The sequence below is a fragment of the Ascaphus truei genome, chromosome 2 (assembly GCF_040206685.1).
Source record: "Ascaphus truei isolate aAscTru1 chromosome 2, aAscTru1.hap1, whole genome shotgun sequence".
Lineage (NCBI taxonomy): Eukaryota > Metazoa > Chordata > Amphibia > Anura > Ascaphidae > Ascaphus > Ascaphus truei.
Window position 1 is genome coordinate 436,971,520 of NC_134484.1, and position 17,115 is coordinate 436,988,634.

At 42.7% G+C, this 17,115-nt stretch overlaps 1 protein-coding gene across 6 annotated transcripts in view; it reads left to right on the forward strand.

Moving 5' to 3' along the window:
• The window catches only part of DIP2C (disco interacting protein 2 homolog C), a 492,820-nt gene that overhangs the window by 385,972 nt on the left and 89,733 nt on the right, over positions 1 to 17,115 (forward strand). For all 6 annotated transcript variants that reach the window (XM_075587807.1, XM_075587805.1, XM_075587809.1 and 3 more), the window contains 2 exons: positions 4,992 to 5,128; positions 12,173 to 12,381. In XM_075587807.1, coding sequence (XP_075443922.1) covers positions 4,992 to 5,128; positions 12,173 to 12,381 — 346 coding nt within the window. The remainder of the gene's footprint in view (positions 1 to 4,991; positions 5,129 to 12,172; positions 12,382 to 17,115) is intronic.

The following is a 17,115-nucleotide window of genomic DNA, read 5'->3' on the forward strand; positions in this document are numbered from 1 at the left end:
CTTTTTTGAAAATACGTAGTGTCAATCAGTGCATGGATATTCTTATGCAAAAAATGTACAGTTTACAACAAGTGTTTGTAATATAGAAGCTTCTTTAGATTCATATGCTGTTTTATCAGATTTTTGTGTATGGAAGTTTACAATTAACAACTGAATTCCAGTCTTCAATGTGAACGCTTTCCGTGCTAAATCTTGTGCTGCAATAATGAAGCATTAAAAGCACAGTGACAATGCATAACTTGTACGAGCTACAGGCATTAAAGAAAGGTAATGAGTGCCAGGACTAGGAGAGCATATTTTCCTCATGAAAGGAAAGAAGACACCTGGTCATCCGAGGCCACGGAGCCGGCTGTGCCAAAGGGAAAGAACACAGCTGAGCTGACCGCATCGTTTAAGGGATTCTGATGAGAAAAGCCCATAACGTGTAAAAGATGCTGTTGCAGGGTACATGCAACCACACAGGCGGGTTCTTTGGATAAGGCTTATTTATTTGAGCCATAAAACATACAGCACACCAAAAACAAAGTGCTTCTCATCAGCAAACAAAAGAAAATAGCTTCTTCAGCAGACAAAACAAAATAGCTTCTTTTTAGCAGACGGAACAAAATAACTTCTCTTTAGCAGACAAAACAAAAATAAGGCAGCTTCTCTTTTGTATGCAGGAGACAGACAGTTCATCACACATGTAGTTTGCAACACAGACCTAACAGCAGTAATCTCTTCAGCATTTTCAGTCCTGTCTCCTCAACAACTCTCTTGCATGTGTGTACAGCCTGGGGTTTTAACACCTTGATTATGCAGCTGGGATCAGACTAATTAAGCAGCCCTTCTCAACTTATCCTCGTCACTGCTGCTCTGCAAGCCTAAACATAGGTTTTCCAGGCATACTGTATGGCTGGTGACGTTCATTCACCCTGTCACAGATGCCTACACACAAGATTGCTTGCAGCTGCTCTCAACTCTGATGTGAAAACGTGAACAAAACCGGGCGCTCTTATAAAATAAGTGATATCAAAAATGGGCAGTACTAGAATAAAGTCGCAGTGACTGGTGCATAGACAGTGAATACAAGTGTTTCAAAACCATAAATACGCTGCCCAAAATGCCCCCAAATGAACGTCTTCGTGGTTCTTGTAAAGTGTATTTTCTCGGAAATGGGGAGCGCAGAATCAATGGATATGTGGGAAAATGAACGACACATACATAGTACAATACTGCAGATATGGCAGAAATAGGTGGTGTTTTGGAAATCTTGTGGTACTAAAACTCACGTGGTGTAAGATTTAAATAGGCAACTGTGTAGTACACTTTTTAAAGGTGGCAGGTGGAATCCCTCAGATGTCCTTCATTAAAGTCCTCCGTCTCTCCCAACGGCCAAGATAGGACACAGCAACAGGAACAGAAGTTGAAAGAAAAGTTTTATAATGACACAAATAGTGCAACATCAGCGCTTACAAGTTAAAATGTAAGAACCAGCAAAGAGTCAGATAGGGCTCCCGCCCCGAACACCACCACCACCACTTCCCTGGAAGTATATCAGCTGTGAGATGCCATCTCTCACTCGGCTCGCTCTCACAGGGAAGGTGTCTGACGTAACAGGGGTCTCCAACTCATCACGGCTCAACGCATTTCTCAATACGCTTCGTCACCAGACGGCCACTGACGTACATACATGTATGCCCCAGGGAGGCCCTTAACGTGTCCTGCTGCCCTCCATCTGCTTGGAATACCAGCGTCAAGTGACGCCACGGACGTCATCAACATGACGGAGCACGGCATCACGTTGCCATGGCAATGAAACGCCGTATGACGTTACGTTGGGGCGTCCACAGCATCATTCGACGCTGGGATTCCAAAGGAGAAGGAGGGCGACACCAAGCATGCGGCAGGACACATGTGAGTGCATTCCCCTTAGGCCTGATAGACTAGAGAGCGGAAAATGCATATGGGGTGGAAATTTTGGCCGCCCAAAAAGTTTGCTGTCCTAGGCCCTGGCCTAATGGGAAATCCGCTACGGTGTGTGTGTGTGCGCTGCTTTAAACACAGCTTTTAAACATAGGCTGGGATGAGATGCAAAGCCAATAAACCCACTCACAGACAGACTGTTTTGACATTTTGGGTCTCATCAGTGTGAGGTTGGTTGTACTGGCTTTGCAACTTGAGACATAAGTAGGTCTTCACCACACGTTATTTAAGTTATGGTGGGTGAAAAGGTGACTAAAGCAGCATGCATTGGCTTAAGGGTTTAACCATGTAATGTGTTCTTGAGACAAAAGGTGGCACTGTGTGCTCATTTGCATGTCATTTCCCAGAATCCATTGCCACAGTGGAAGCACTGTATGCTAGGTGATGATGGTGAAAAGCAGGGTTACAGACCTGTCTAAGACATGTGAATGTGCTTACAAGTAATATTTTTATATGCTATACGGTGGAGGGTTTTTAGTCACCTATTCACCACCATAACTTAAATAATGTGTGGTGAAATCATAAACTGAACTCCCCCCCCCCCCCCCCGAAAAACATTGCTTAACTCATGGGAGCGATGAAGTCTCCGGGAAGCGCAATATATGTAAAAAAGAATACAATAGTGATAGTGCAATATTGTTAAGGTAAAATGGATAAACTCAAGTAATGATGACACTGCTCTCAATATATATACTCACAAACATGTGAGGTTTGCAGGCACATAAAGGTATCTTTTAAGGCGTTCTTAATAGTCACTCAGTCACCAGGAGATGCAGAAGTCAATGTAGCCCCGTATATATGGACTCCCAGGAACCTTATTAAAAGATACAACTGGACATAGTGCAGACCGTATGTATAATTTATAGAAGGTAAGTAAAACAAGTTTACACTCACATGGTTTCAAATATAGGTAAGCATTTAGATCTCAATGGATCTCTCTGGCCGGGTGGATGGTATCTCCGCTTCCCCTCTCTCGTGGCGTGCGTTCCACCGGTGCGTTCCAAACACCGGAAGTGATGTCATCTGCCGCGTCCACTTCCTGGGGTTCTGGCCGTCTCAGGGATAGAGCGTCACTCTACGCGTTTCACCACATAGGTTTCATCAGGAGTGACATTCTATTGCTTCCTGATAGATTGCTTCCTCAGCTGCATCTTCTTATATGTTTGCATAAGTATCACCGTATTTTTTACACCATTATTAATGGTTAATATCTGAATATTTAGAGCGCCACATTTTGATAAGTTTCCTTTTGTATTAACTCATGGGAGCACAAACTTTTGGAGCTGCGCCCCCTTGCCTTGCCTGCCCCGGTGCTCATGCGCTCCCCCCCCCCTTACCTTAGTTCGGCAAATGACGTCACATGACCCTACAGCGTTATTTTATGCTGCGTTGCCATGGAGAAGAGTCCTGAAGCCTGCAGAATCAAAGTAAATTGAGTTGAAGAGGCCTCAGGTGAACCCCTGGCTTAACTGACGGTTATGTTGATTTAAAAATTAAGATAAACATAAATACTAATTATCCATTTAATTGCAGTCCAGTTGAGAGGATCAATTCATGTGAATCAGATTAGATAAACGAAAAATAACAAATAGAATCCGTTATTTCTGGAACGTTGCAACAGGAGCGAGCCCAGTATTTCTCCAGAGAGCACAATAAAGGCCTTTTACAAATGAACTGTCATATTCTGGAAAGGTGTAATTTGAGCTTTATTGTGAAAAGCATGGTCACTTGTCGCCTTTTTCCAGAGGAGATAATAATATTTTTGCTGCTTAATAATATGATGAGTAAATTGTGTTCTAAGGAGAATTTAAAGGTTATTGTTTTTTAAGAAGTGCTGTGCTTTCATTTGTTTGTCTAAAATGTAAAGATGGCTTGGAGCACCCCTGCTTCAGAACAGCTTGACGCTTGTCCAACTGCATGGGAATTAAGGTGTGCTAAAGCAAGGTACAGTTTAGTGACTCCGGGCCGGAAGGCTGCAGACCCAGGATGCAGAAATCCTGCCAGACACTGGGATTACATAAAGAAAGCATATCGCCATTTTGAATCATGACACTCACAGCCAATAACTGCAAAGGAAAACGCTACAGAAGTATTAAGACTAACCACTTAGGAGAGAAAAAAAATACCACAACTGGAGCACATTTCCAGCTGCTGACTCACACCGAAACCTTTTGGCTTTTTCTGAATGCAAATAGCGAAATGCTTAGATTGTCAAATGACTCAATTCTAGGGATCAGTGGGGCTACTCCTCTCTCTAAATCAACATGAAAGACAAGGCGGCACTCTGGGCTTTTGGCGTTTTTTAACTTCCGTTGGGGATATAACGTTGGGTGAAATGATATTGATATCTATAACACTTGACACCAACGGTGTCATAAATGTGGCAATATGGTGACTCCCTGTCTTTCTTCTTTAAAAATATAAAAAATATAAAAAGACAAGTGCGCCTACAATTTTAAGGGTATGAATGCCTTTAGCCCTGGCACAGATTGCTGGCTTCTCTGGCAGCAACAGGGTTAATATCTCTGGCTGTAGTGGGGTCTGGGATTTGTCTGGGGCGATCATGCTCGATACGCCCCAATCCTTTCCCTGCCACACGGGCAGCATTGGCTCTCAGTCTAGCAAGGGGCTAAAAACAAGCATGCAGCATGTATTTACTCCAGTACTCAGGAAACCCCCCAACAGGTCCGGTTTTCAGGTCCGGTTTTCAGGATATCCCTGCTTCAGCACAGGTGACTCATTCAGTGACTCAGTCGAAGACTGCACCATCTGTGATGAAGCAGGGATATCCTGAAAACCTGACCTGTTGGGGGGGAGGGGGGGTCTTGAGGACTGGAGTTGAGCACCACTGCTTTACAGCAAGTAAAAGGATTCATTTAAAGTGTTTTACCATCCACTGCGCATATGTTTTAATCTGTTTGCTGTTGAACCTTTTATTGATATAAAGTCCACCAGTATTGCAGGGTTAATAAAATCAGTGTGCCCCCCTCACACTTTTTAAAAAAACTTTTTGTTTCTCTTTTAAGCTATTATGTGTGCAGTAAAACCAGACGGGATTCCACAGCTGTGTCGGACCGATGAAATAGGTGAACTTTGCGTCTGCGCGCTCGCTACGGGTACATCGTATTACGGTCTCTCTGGCATGACCAAGAACATGTTTGAGGTGGGTGATGTGGGGTCACTGTGGGGTCACTGTGGGGTGATGTGGGGTCACTGTGGGGTAGAGGGAAGACGGATAATTTACCTTCAAGAGAATATTAGGTTTTGGAAACATCCCACATGGAGTTAAAGCCTGTGCTTGGAATAATGGGGAAATTGTTACAATACCAACTAGTTACTGTAATGCAAAGTGTACACACGTGTAACAATGTCATCGAACGAGTGTAGCATTTTTTCTTTTAGTGGGAGAATGCAAGGGGTTCATTGCATTATATCAGGGCTCGTCCACTAGTTCTCTAAAGGGGCCAGACCATAAACCTATTGCAATGTAATTTTACATACAATGAAAGACTTCAATGATCATATTTCCACATTTTGCAAGTATTTATACCATCTCTACCATACTGTATATATTTACATCACCTCAGGGCTGCCGACAGACTTCCTGTACCTTTGCCCGCCTCCCCCCCCCCCACTTCAGCAGCGTTGCGAGCCCTCCCCTTTCACATCTGTCTTTCTCTCCCCCTTTGTCTCACTCTTCCCCCTCTCCTTTCTCCACTCGCTCTCCCCCCACCCTCTCACAACCCCTCTCCTCATTCCGCTATCACTCAATTGCCCCCCCCCTCACTTAATCCAGCTCCCTCAAACCTCCCCCCTCACACTCATTTCCCCCTCCTCTCTTGGCCACACACAATTCCCCCCAATACCCATACAATTCCCCAATTATTTTGTATTGTTAGCTGCAGTGAAGCTGGAAAGTCTCCCCCAGGAATCAGCGGGTCCCTGGTACTAAAAAATAGCGCGGTTAGGGTCTGAAGGTCCCCTGGGTCCGAATTTTGTACAAAAAAAGTCAGAATGGGCAGCATAAATGCATAGGGATTATACTGCCTGGATTTTCTGGGATCCTGCAGATTTTCTGAGATCCTGCAGATTTTCTGGGATCCTGCAGATTTTCTGGGATCTCCATAATTAACTCCTTTATTGCCGAGGGCACCTGAAGCACATTACTGAGCAATGCGTTGCAAGCACCTCGTGCGCTGAAGTGGGTTAAACGGTCAGTGCTCTAATAGTTTGAAGTGCACAGTATTGCATTGTAAGTCCCTCCGGTACAGAAACAAGGACTGTGCAGAATTTAATATTCAGGATCCATCATTCAGGCTGCAGTCTGTAGCAAAGAAAAGGGTAAGTCCTCCAACGCACAGGCTCAGTACACCATCCCAAGCAGGTATATGTGGGAGAAAACAGACAGACACACAAAACAACACAAAACAGAGAGTATAGTATCAGTATGTACTACCAAAATACTGCTGTGCCTCACTAAATGGCAAATTCACACTTACACGAGAAAAACGGACATAGCATAATACGTTTTAATAACAATAAGTAGATAAAGGTGGATGCACTCACAAACGACTCTGTTGAAAAGGCATTGGTGAATAAGTTTCCAGCCTTGTGTTCCTCCGCTCCAGTCCAGCTCTCCCACGTCTGTCCCTCTGCCTTGTGGCTCATAGGTTGCTCCGTGGTCCTTGGCTCAGCTGCTCCCGAGTGCCTCTGTGTCCCTGCTTCACGGTGGCTCTCTCAGGCTTCTCACAGCCTGGTTTGTGCCCTCCGATTCCGTGCCTACCAGGGTCTGGTTTGCGCAGCTTCTCAGAGGTTTGTCAGGGGTTAGCTGATTCGTCAGTGACCGGTTTCAAGGAGTATGGTGGCTGTACTGGCCAGATTGTAGCAAACTTAATCATGTCCAACCTCATTGGTGTTTTTAATTTAATGGGGCAATCCCTCCTATGAACAAAGTGACCTATTGCTAGTGGCATGTTTAGGGGTTACATCTTGAGGACCGATGCCTCTTTGTCCCAAAATCTCATACCTATAAGTATACCTAATTTAAATGTAGTTTATAATTTAAAAACAAAGAGGTGGAAAACAGTGGGTCTCCGTAGCTGAAGCGCTTTAATTTCAGCTCCCACCTGCGATTGGAATGGTGTGATTTCCGCTGGCTACACTCTTCTCTGGTGTCACTGTGTACCACAAGATTTGGCATCGCCAGGGCCCGTCTCTCCTCCTTTTATTGTCTCCCGGTTAAGAACAAGATGGGTCGAGGGTGAAAAAATCAGTTGATTGACAAACACATTTTGTAGGTGCCTCTGAATTGGACACCATTTGTATTTAATCTCCAAAAAATGGAAGCAGCCAAATCATTGCTTTTAGCATGGTTACATTTGTTTAGGGAAGCCAATTGTACATTAATTGCAAAAAGTTGGTATATGGCCAGCTGCATGGGATTGTGCCTTTGAGGTATAGGCTGTGAACCCTTTTACAATAATCAGTTTTGTTTTGAGAGGATCCAAATATCTAGACATATTAAACATTCAATTGTAAAACATTACTCGGATCACTCTGCTCTGAAATCTGAGTCTGTCTCAAATTGTAAGGCGGCCGTAAAAAAAAGACACATAGGAAAACATTAGAGACCACAGATGCGATGATGAGAAACTGCACATCTAGGAAAAATAGCTTACCGAGCCTTTTACTCATACACTGAAGGCAGATTAACATTTCAGATCCCTGCTTCCAACTTCAGTCCTTTTTATTAAAAGTCGTCATCTTGCCATTAGTGTTTAGTACCTTTACTACATTAGCATTATTGTAATATAAAAGCTCATTTGGGAATACTTATGATTTCAGATTCCAAAAGTAGTATGCAGTTAGTTGTCAGCAGAAATGTATGAGTGCTCTAAACCCATCAATTATTAGATTGATTGAAGCTTGCTGTGGCATTTTTAACCTAAAGTGTTTCCTACACTAACATTTCTGCAGCCCTCTCCTACACTTCCTTGAACTTCCTAAATGGTAGGAAGTCCAACTATATGGCAGATAGAATCAGATGATGCTTTCATTCTAGTCTAATGATGTCACTGCCCTCACTTGGAAGAGAGAGCCAATACCATGGATCAACACTTATACATATCCCATCAGCGCGTCCGTTCCAGAGCTGCATCTATACCCCGCATTGCAAGCCCTCCAATCTAATCCACATTCCCAGTTTCCTACTTGGGCTGCGGCCCTGCTAGCGCTGAGCGGGCGGTGCTTGGCGAGGTGACTTGTGTATATATATATATATACACACAAGTCCCCGCTCACACGGGTATGCGCGTGCACACACGCGATGCGCTTAGGTAAATACATTTTTTATACTTTCCCGCTGGCTCAATATTCGGCAATGCGGCCCCCCCACTCCCCACCTTCCTCCCGCGCGCGAGCAGACACAGGACACCCACCACGCATGCTTTGAGCGCCAGCGCGCTCAGCGCTAGCGGGGACTCAGCCTTACTGTGGAATGCATGCTCTGTGTGCTATAAACCAACTGCTGTTTCCAACAATAAACTAACCTTATTCTTTCAACCTTCTGGCCACCACTGAGACATGGCTAATGACTACTGACACTTCCACTTACCTTACGAATATGGTGGGGGAGTAGGAATCCATCTCTCTCCTAGTTGTACCTTTCAAGTCATATCTTTCTATGTTGCTGTCATATATTTCATATATTGCCCACCAGTTTTTAGATAAATTTGCTGCCTGGCTCCCACTATTTCTCTCTTCTGACTTGCCCTCTGTCATCCCTGGAGACTTTAACATTGCCATTGATAACCCTAACTCCCCAGCTGTTTCTCTCCTCTTCTTAACCGCTTCCTTTGGTCTCACTCAGTGAACTAACTCATTTGTAGTTCATGGTTTTCAGCCGACCTCTGTTTCTCTCGTGTCTGCTCCTTCTCTAACTTCTCCAACACACCATATCCCTTCTGACTGCGTCTTCCTTTTTTCCCTTTTTCCCAACCTCCTCTGTAACCTTTCTGTAATATAAACACAATAGACACTTCTCAACTCACTGCATAACTACAATCCCTGCTTTTTTTCACTCTCACCTGTTCAGGCTCAATAGCCTCTTTATATAATAGCTCCTTATTATCTGCCCTTGACCAGTTTGATCCTGCTACAGTGCACTGCCATCACCCTATTAAGCCTCAACCAATGCACACTGGTACATGTTACCTCCTGAAATGGTCCAGCAGTGCTGAACATCAGTAGAGGAAATTGCACAGATTTGATACACCCCAAATTCAATTTATCTTCATACAATGCCACCCTCTATCTAAACAAACCTATTTATCCTCCAATCTCTACGCTGTCCTTTAATCCTCAACACTTGTTCCCCAGTTTCAGATTCCTTCTCTAGCTACCCTCTCCACTTCTGCCCCTCTGCCTTCACATCTCAAGAACTTGCCATAAATTTAAAAGAAATAATTGGCATATATCACACTGTCTACCCCCAACTGCGCTAACATGTCCACTCTCTGCCACCAAAGCTACTTTTGACTTCTCTCTGGTTACTGAAGAGGAAGTCTCCCAGATTCTCCTCCTTCCCCACTACAATTATGCACTCTCAACCCTTACCCTTCACATCTTCGCTACCGCTCCATTACAATAATTTCTACTTTAACCCACCACCCCTCTCAGCACTGGCTCATTTCCTTCAACTTTAAGGCAAACTGGTCCTGAAGAAGCTCTCTCGACCCAACCTCACCTTCTAACTACCGCTCAATCTCCTTTCTCCCATTTGCTTTTATACCACGTGAGTGTTTTGTTTATAACCGCATGATACTTTCTTTCTTCTAACTCCCTCATTGATACACTCCTTAACCACTGCTCTAACAATAATTGCCAATGATCTCCTCAAATCAAAAATTACTGGAGCAGTTTTCCTTACTAGTGTTAGTAGACCACCCTCTCCTACTCCATACTCTTTATTCAACTGGCCTATGTGGCACAGTCCTCTCTTAGTTCTCTTCATATCTATCTGACATCTCCTTTGCTTGCACCTTCTCTTCTCCTCTCCTACTCAATGTTGGTGTTGCCCAAGACTTTTCCAGGGCTACACCCCAAATTATTATGATCCTTTATTTGTAAAGTGCCAACATGTTCTGCGGTGCGGTACAGTGGGGGTACATAGTGACATCAATTACATAAACTGAATGGCATACAAATAAGGACAGACTAGCACTAACAGATACAGAGGTAGTGAGGGCCCTGCTCCTGAGAGCGGTCTAGAGGGAAAAAGGCAATGTTGAAACAGAAAGGTAAAGTGGCTGATCATTGTAGGGACAGAGTATGTCTCAGGATGGAGTATGGTCCAGCCATACTGCTGGATCCATTAACATTTGGGGGTGTGGGTATCAGGGAATTTGGTCCAGCCGCACAGCTGGTACCAATAGGGTTGGTGGATGGATGTTAGGAGTATGCCAGATAGGCTCCCTTAAAAAGGTGAGTTTTTAGAGAGTTTTTTAATGTCTGAAAGCCGGGAGAGAGTCTGATGGTGCGTGGTGGGGAATTCCAGAGAGAGTAGACCTCCTTACCCGACACCATCAGATTTCTTCTCCCCTTGCCCCCCTCCACCATTTACACTTTCCCTCAAAACCCACCTCCTTAAAGAGGCCTACACAGCACCCCCATGACAAAGCTGTTGTTGTGTCCTGTGTCACGATTCCCCCATACCTTTTCCAGTGTAACCTTCCCGTTGCAGGATCCGTATTGCCTATTGTTTCACCATGTTGTAAGTAGCATATATTTTATGTTTTATTCTTGTCCTTACCCCCATATTGTGCTGCACTGCAGAATATGTTGGCACCATAATACACAATAAGCATGAGAAAAATAGGCAGGGAAAAGTAGTAACCACAGTGATACAATGGTTATGGTTAAATTACATAATATGTGTCCATATAATAAAAAAAGAATGGGGGGGGGGGGGGATTAGGGCACTAGGTGTAATTGGTGAATCTTAACTCTGAATTTAATTTGGTACCGTAACAAATTGCTGAGTTTGCTAAGTCCTTTAAATATAATTGCTCAGGGCAATGCTGCTAATATAGGTCCTGCAGATCTCATGGTGGATTATAGGAACTTGCTTGAACAATAATTTCCTAAATTGCAGCTTTCTTTTACATGACAATTTGACTTCTGTCTGTTATCAGGTAATGGAAATTAATAGGTAAGCACTTACTTTCTAGCACAACGGTTCATTTTTTGACCAACGCTATTTTAGGTGAGCAGTACAAATTTCTTAATTGGGTGGGTTACTAATGACGCGCAAGTCTACACTTCTTATTTCAAGTCTGTGAGTTCCGCACACTTGAATACAGGTGATGACCAACTCCAGTCCTCACGGGCCACCAACAGGTCAGGTTTTAAGAATATCCCTGCTTCAGCACAGGTGGCTCAATCAGTGGCTCAGTCATTGACTGAGCCACCTGTGCTGAAGCAGGTATATCCTTAAAACCTGACCTGTTGGTGGCCTTTGAGGACTGGAGTTGGCCACTCCTGCTTTAAAGCATGTCTCGAAGTCCATCAGTGCCAGGTGCTTGCAAATCCGTGCTTTGCAATTCCTTGCAAACGCACACTCTGGTATGGATAGAGTTAATGAAGAAATGCACGATCGGAATTAGAGCAAAATTATCAATTATTTGTACTTAACAGAGGGGATATGTGCCTGGAACCTGAGACCCCAGGAACCTGAGATACTTACTGGTGAAGTTACCAGCGTTTCTCTCTCTCTCCAGGAGAAACAAAATGGACATTCAAATCTTGCAGGTCCCACCAGCCAATCGGAAGCCACAATGTCGTACGTTGTGGCTTCCTATTGGATGGTCCTTTACATCCCCTGGAGAAACCAGGAAGTAATGGCCGTAACTTCACTGGAAATCCCGTTGAAAAATACTTTTTCGGCAGGATTGCTGCTTTAAGAGATTAGAGTTAGATGCAAGAAACTAAAATATGTTTCAGACCATTGCTGCCAGCGCAAATGAAAATGTTTGATCCATGTTATGTAGCGAATGACATTGTCTTGGTATATATTCCCCATATTTAATATTACCTATGAGAGATCCAGTATGTGTCTTATTTTGTTTGCAGGATTTTTTTCTCTCTGTAGAGAGCGATCACTTGTGGCGTGTAAAGTCTTTTAAAACGTTGTGTGTTCTTTCTCTTTTAGGTGTTTCCAATGACCTGCTCAGGAGCTCCGATAAGTGAATATCCATTCATAAGGACCGGGCTGTTGGGATTTATAGGACCAGCTGGGCTTGTCTTTGTTGTGGGGAAAATGGATGGTCTGATGGTCGTGAGTGGACGGAGACACAATGCTGATGACATAGTAGCAACTGCATTGGCAGTGGAACCGATGAAATTTGTCTACAGAGGAAGGTTTGTTGAAAGCAACAGAAAACTGACCAATATATGTAACTGGTATGAAACTGCAGGTCTTGTTGTCTGTGTTGTACTGTGTCTAACTTTTATTTCTATTAATATAGTGCCAGCAGCACACTAGTTAAGGGTAAGAGACAATAACATCACATATATTAGAAACTACATTCTAATAATATCATTAAAAATATATATATATTAATAATAATGTAATAATTAGATATTTTAATTATTATTATTCATTATAGATTGATATTTGAAAATTAACAAGTTTACACTTAACTGGTACAAATGTCCAAGGTGTTTACAATCTAGAATCTTATCATCATAGAAATGATTCAATATCCTGGCTCATGAATCCATTTACATGATATAACCAGCATATTTTGTTTTTTTTTGATCAGTAAGACTTTTTTGCTATATATTTTATATCATCTTATCACGGTTTAATAGCCAACATGGGTAAAGAATTATGTGTTTCTCATTTGCATGTCTACCCAGAATCCTTGTTTGCAGCTTATTCATTGTATTAAATGGGAAAGTGGAGGGAATAAGGAAGTTTGGGGATCTGTGGAAGACATGAATATACACTCGTGGGTTTTCAAGAAGGGCGACCATGTCCTTGGAAGACACGGCTTCATTCATGGATCCTATGGATAAGAGGATAGAAGGTGTACTGAAGAGATTATATTCCACAATAGGAGCTTCCTTCAAGCCTAGGATCACATCAGCCTGCATAGTAAGAACCATGAAGATCTCTTTTTTTCAAGTCTCTAGGTGGCCATAGTATCGGTAACATCGCATCAGAGGATTCTAAAGGAGTGTACTAGTCTATCCAAGTCACTTGATTTTCTCTATGCGACGTCTCAGTAAATAAAACAGTTACTTGCTAGATCTGCATTTTCTGTAGTCACGCAGCGCTCTCTTGTTAAAGCCATGGCCTGCGGATGTATCTTTGAAGAACAAGTGGATCTCCTTTCCTTTTCTAGGTAAAGCACTTTTTGGTCCAAAACGGGAAACCATAATCACCAGGGTTACAGGTGGGAAGGAAACATCCTACCACCAGATAGAAGATCCAGATTGCCTTTATCGTTAAAGACCAGTCCTTTTGATGGACCAGACTATTCAAGGAACAAATACTCTAAAGTTGTAGGCACTTCAACAGTATTTGACAGACCTATAGGAATAAGAGGTAATTATGGAAGTTCCCAAGAACAAAAGAGGTCAAGGGTTCAAAGAATATTCTACCCTTTTCATGGTACCGAAGAATGAGGGCTCTTTTTGACCAGTACTGAACCTGATTAATTTGTTCAAATCCTTCAGAAGAAGACACCTCAAGATGGAGTAGATCAGATCAATTATAAGCATCATAAGACCATTTTTTTAAAAGCAGGAATAGACCATAAGGATGTATATCTACATATATCCATTCATCACACACACACGTCACAAATTCCACATTTTCAATTCGTGACGCTATCTTTTGATCTTTCTACATGTGTTCACGAAAATGTTAGATGCAACTGTGGCTCACATAAGACAACCGATATTTCTAATCCCGTATCAAGACGGTATCCTTCTAAGAGCCAGATCCAGGATAAAAGCGAATAAACAGATTTTCACAATCATCCAGATCCTATCTCAACACGAATGGTTGATCCATTACAAAAAGAGCAGACCTACTCTTTATGAACAAAAAGGAGGAACAGCATCAAATATCTATATAAGAAAATGCGATCCCTGCAGCATCCTACGGCACAACAATACATGTCGCTCTTAGGAAGCATGGTTGCATCCAAAGAGGCAGTGCCCTGTGCTTTATTCCATCTGAGAAAGCACAACTACAATTTATTTTTCAGATGGAACAAGAATATGGAAGCTCTGTCCCAAATAATAACACTCATGCAAAAAACTTGCTGTTCCCTGAGATGGTGGTCCAATTTAGCCAGAGACAGGTCATTAAACTCAATGAATTGAGTCCTCTTAACAATGGATGCAAGCTCCTCAGGATGGGGAGCCAGCTTTCAATCAATATTTTAGACATGAGATAAATTCAAGGCACTTATGGCCTTATCCCGTCTCCTGAGGCCATCTAGTCACAATACTGTACTTCCGGACAACATTAAAGCAGTTTCTTATATAAATCATCAAGGAAGTAGGAACTCAATATCGCAGCCGTTATGACTGTACATATTGCAGGAGAGTAAATATTCAAGCAGATTTTTTGAGCCAAAATATCATAGACCCAGGGGAATGGTCTCTGAATCAACAGATTTTCCAACAGATCATTCACAAATGCGGACAACCATCAATAGATCTCATGGAAGCAAGACCTAAGGGGCCTATGCAGTAAGCATTATAAGCCACTTATCAAGCACTTATCGCCCAAAATGCCTACTGCTATTCAGTAAGCGGTGATAAAAGACTGAATCGCCCCCCAAAAATTGCTCATAAAAAAAAATCAGAGGCAGCGGTGATAAGCCACTTATCGCCGCTTTTCGGCATGTTCATAAACTCACGCAATTCTAGTAGCAGTGATTAGGCTATGAACACCTATCACCGCTCTAGAATGGTGATTTTATCACAAAATCCTCATGCCAGAAAAGTTGGCGTGAAGGTGCTGGAAACCTGCAGAGAAGCGGCGAGATGGGACTTTGAAAAAAAATGCATTTTTCCTGCATAGGATTGATGCCGGGAATCTCTGGAGCTGATATACATTTATATTAGCACCAGAGACCCTTGGCATGAATCTTATGCAATAAAAATGCATTTACATTAAACTTCATTACCGTTATGGGGTGCCGGTATCCCCTATGCATTTAAATGTCCGCGTCACATGATCGTGGGAATAAAATTCATAGGAGATACCGGCACCCCATAACGGGGCCTGTATCTCGGGAAGTAGGGTGTCCCCGAGGCTGAAACCAATAAGGTTCAGCTCAGTAGACCACCTGCTCATCTAAACTATTAACCAAATAAAAATTTATACACATACATTTCGGGCGAGATTTGCACAGGGAGAGACGGCTCTCTCAGAGCAGCTTGCCGGGTAAGTCCTTTTCAGTGGGTCGTTCACCAGATCACCGGCTATTCGCCCGTTTTGTGAATTTTGCTATGACAGGTAATCAAGGCTTTTTGAATACTGTGATAGCAACGCTCATAAAAACGGTGATTTAAATGGCCCGGTGATTTTTTTTAATGAACCTTTAGTGCATAGGCACCTAAGTGCCATGTCTTTTTTCTTCAAGATATCTAGATAGCAAAGTAAATGGAGTGAATGCTCTATCCATGGATTGGTTATTTCCTCTGGTTTACGTCTTTCCCCCAATTTCCTTGATTCAAAAGACTCCACAGAAAATCAGAACCTAAGGCCATACATGCCATAATAATAGCCCCAGCATGGCTAAGAAAGGCATTGCTCACCGATCTAAAGGATATGTCAATAAGTGTCTCATGGACTCTTCCAATATTTCAGGACCTTCTCACTCCGAATCAATCATCCAAACCTAAGGATGTTACACCTAACGGCAGGGAGACTAGAAGGGAAATTCAGAGACAGCTAGGTTTTATATCATAAATAACAAATACACTAATTTAAAGTCAGAAAACATGTGACATCATGAATTTATTACAGAATATGGAAAATTTTCAGGATATGGTGTGACAAAAATCACATAGTCCCACAGTCGCATCAATTGTGAACAACCTTAATTTTATTCAAGAGGAATTTAACAAAGGCCTCAGCTATTCGTCATTCCAGGTCCAAGTAGCAGTATTAAGCATACTTTTTCAAGAACACAGTGGTGGCCAAAGATACACACAAGAATTAATTAAGGCTACAAGTATAATAAGGCCCAGAATTCAAGATGCAGTTCCACCATGAATTTAAAATAGTCTTGCAGATATTGCAAAAACTTCCTTTTGAACCACTGGAGTCGATATCAATTAGAAGATTAACATTAAAGACCATATTATTGATAGCCATAATGTCCGCTAGAAGAGTTAAGCCGCGTTTATAGTGACGACGATGCGACCGTCGCGTCAAAACAAATGCATTTTCACCTTTGCGTGCGCTTATAGTGCACGCGACAGTGCTACCAAAAATCTGGTAGTCACTGTTATTTGATTTTTTCGGGGACGGTCTCCCCTTGCGGCCAATCAGGAGCTTCTCCGTGCCTCTGCCCTCCCCCTGTTCTGACGTCACTGACCTTGTAGCCAGCGCCTCGCCTAAACTTAAAATATAACTTTCACAATGGCGACAGCGACGGGTGACGTCATGGGTCGCCGTCGCCGGCACTATAAGCGCGGCCTTAGTGACCTTGGAGCATTGTCGTGTGATCTGTCATTCTGCATTTTTCACCAGGACAAGAATATCCATGGGAGAATGCCATCATTTCACTCTAAAGTAATTTCGTCTTTTCACACTAATTAGGAAATAGTGGTATGTATCTATGTATGGTACATTCCTTTGGTCCAAACCCCAAGACTCAGAAAGATGAGTTTCTACTCTTCTTAGATGTTGTTCAAGCTCAAAGGATCTATATTAACAGAACAGAAGAATTAAGAAACATAGAATTTGACGGCAGATAAGAACCACTTGTCCCACCATGTCTGCCCATTTTCCCATCTGCTGTAAAACCTCAAACCCGGTTTGATCCTTGACGTTCTTTTGTATTTATGATAGCCTTATTTCTAGCTCAAGCATGATTGAATTCCCTACTGTATCAACCCCTG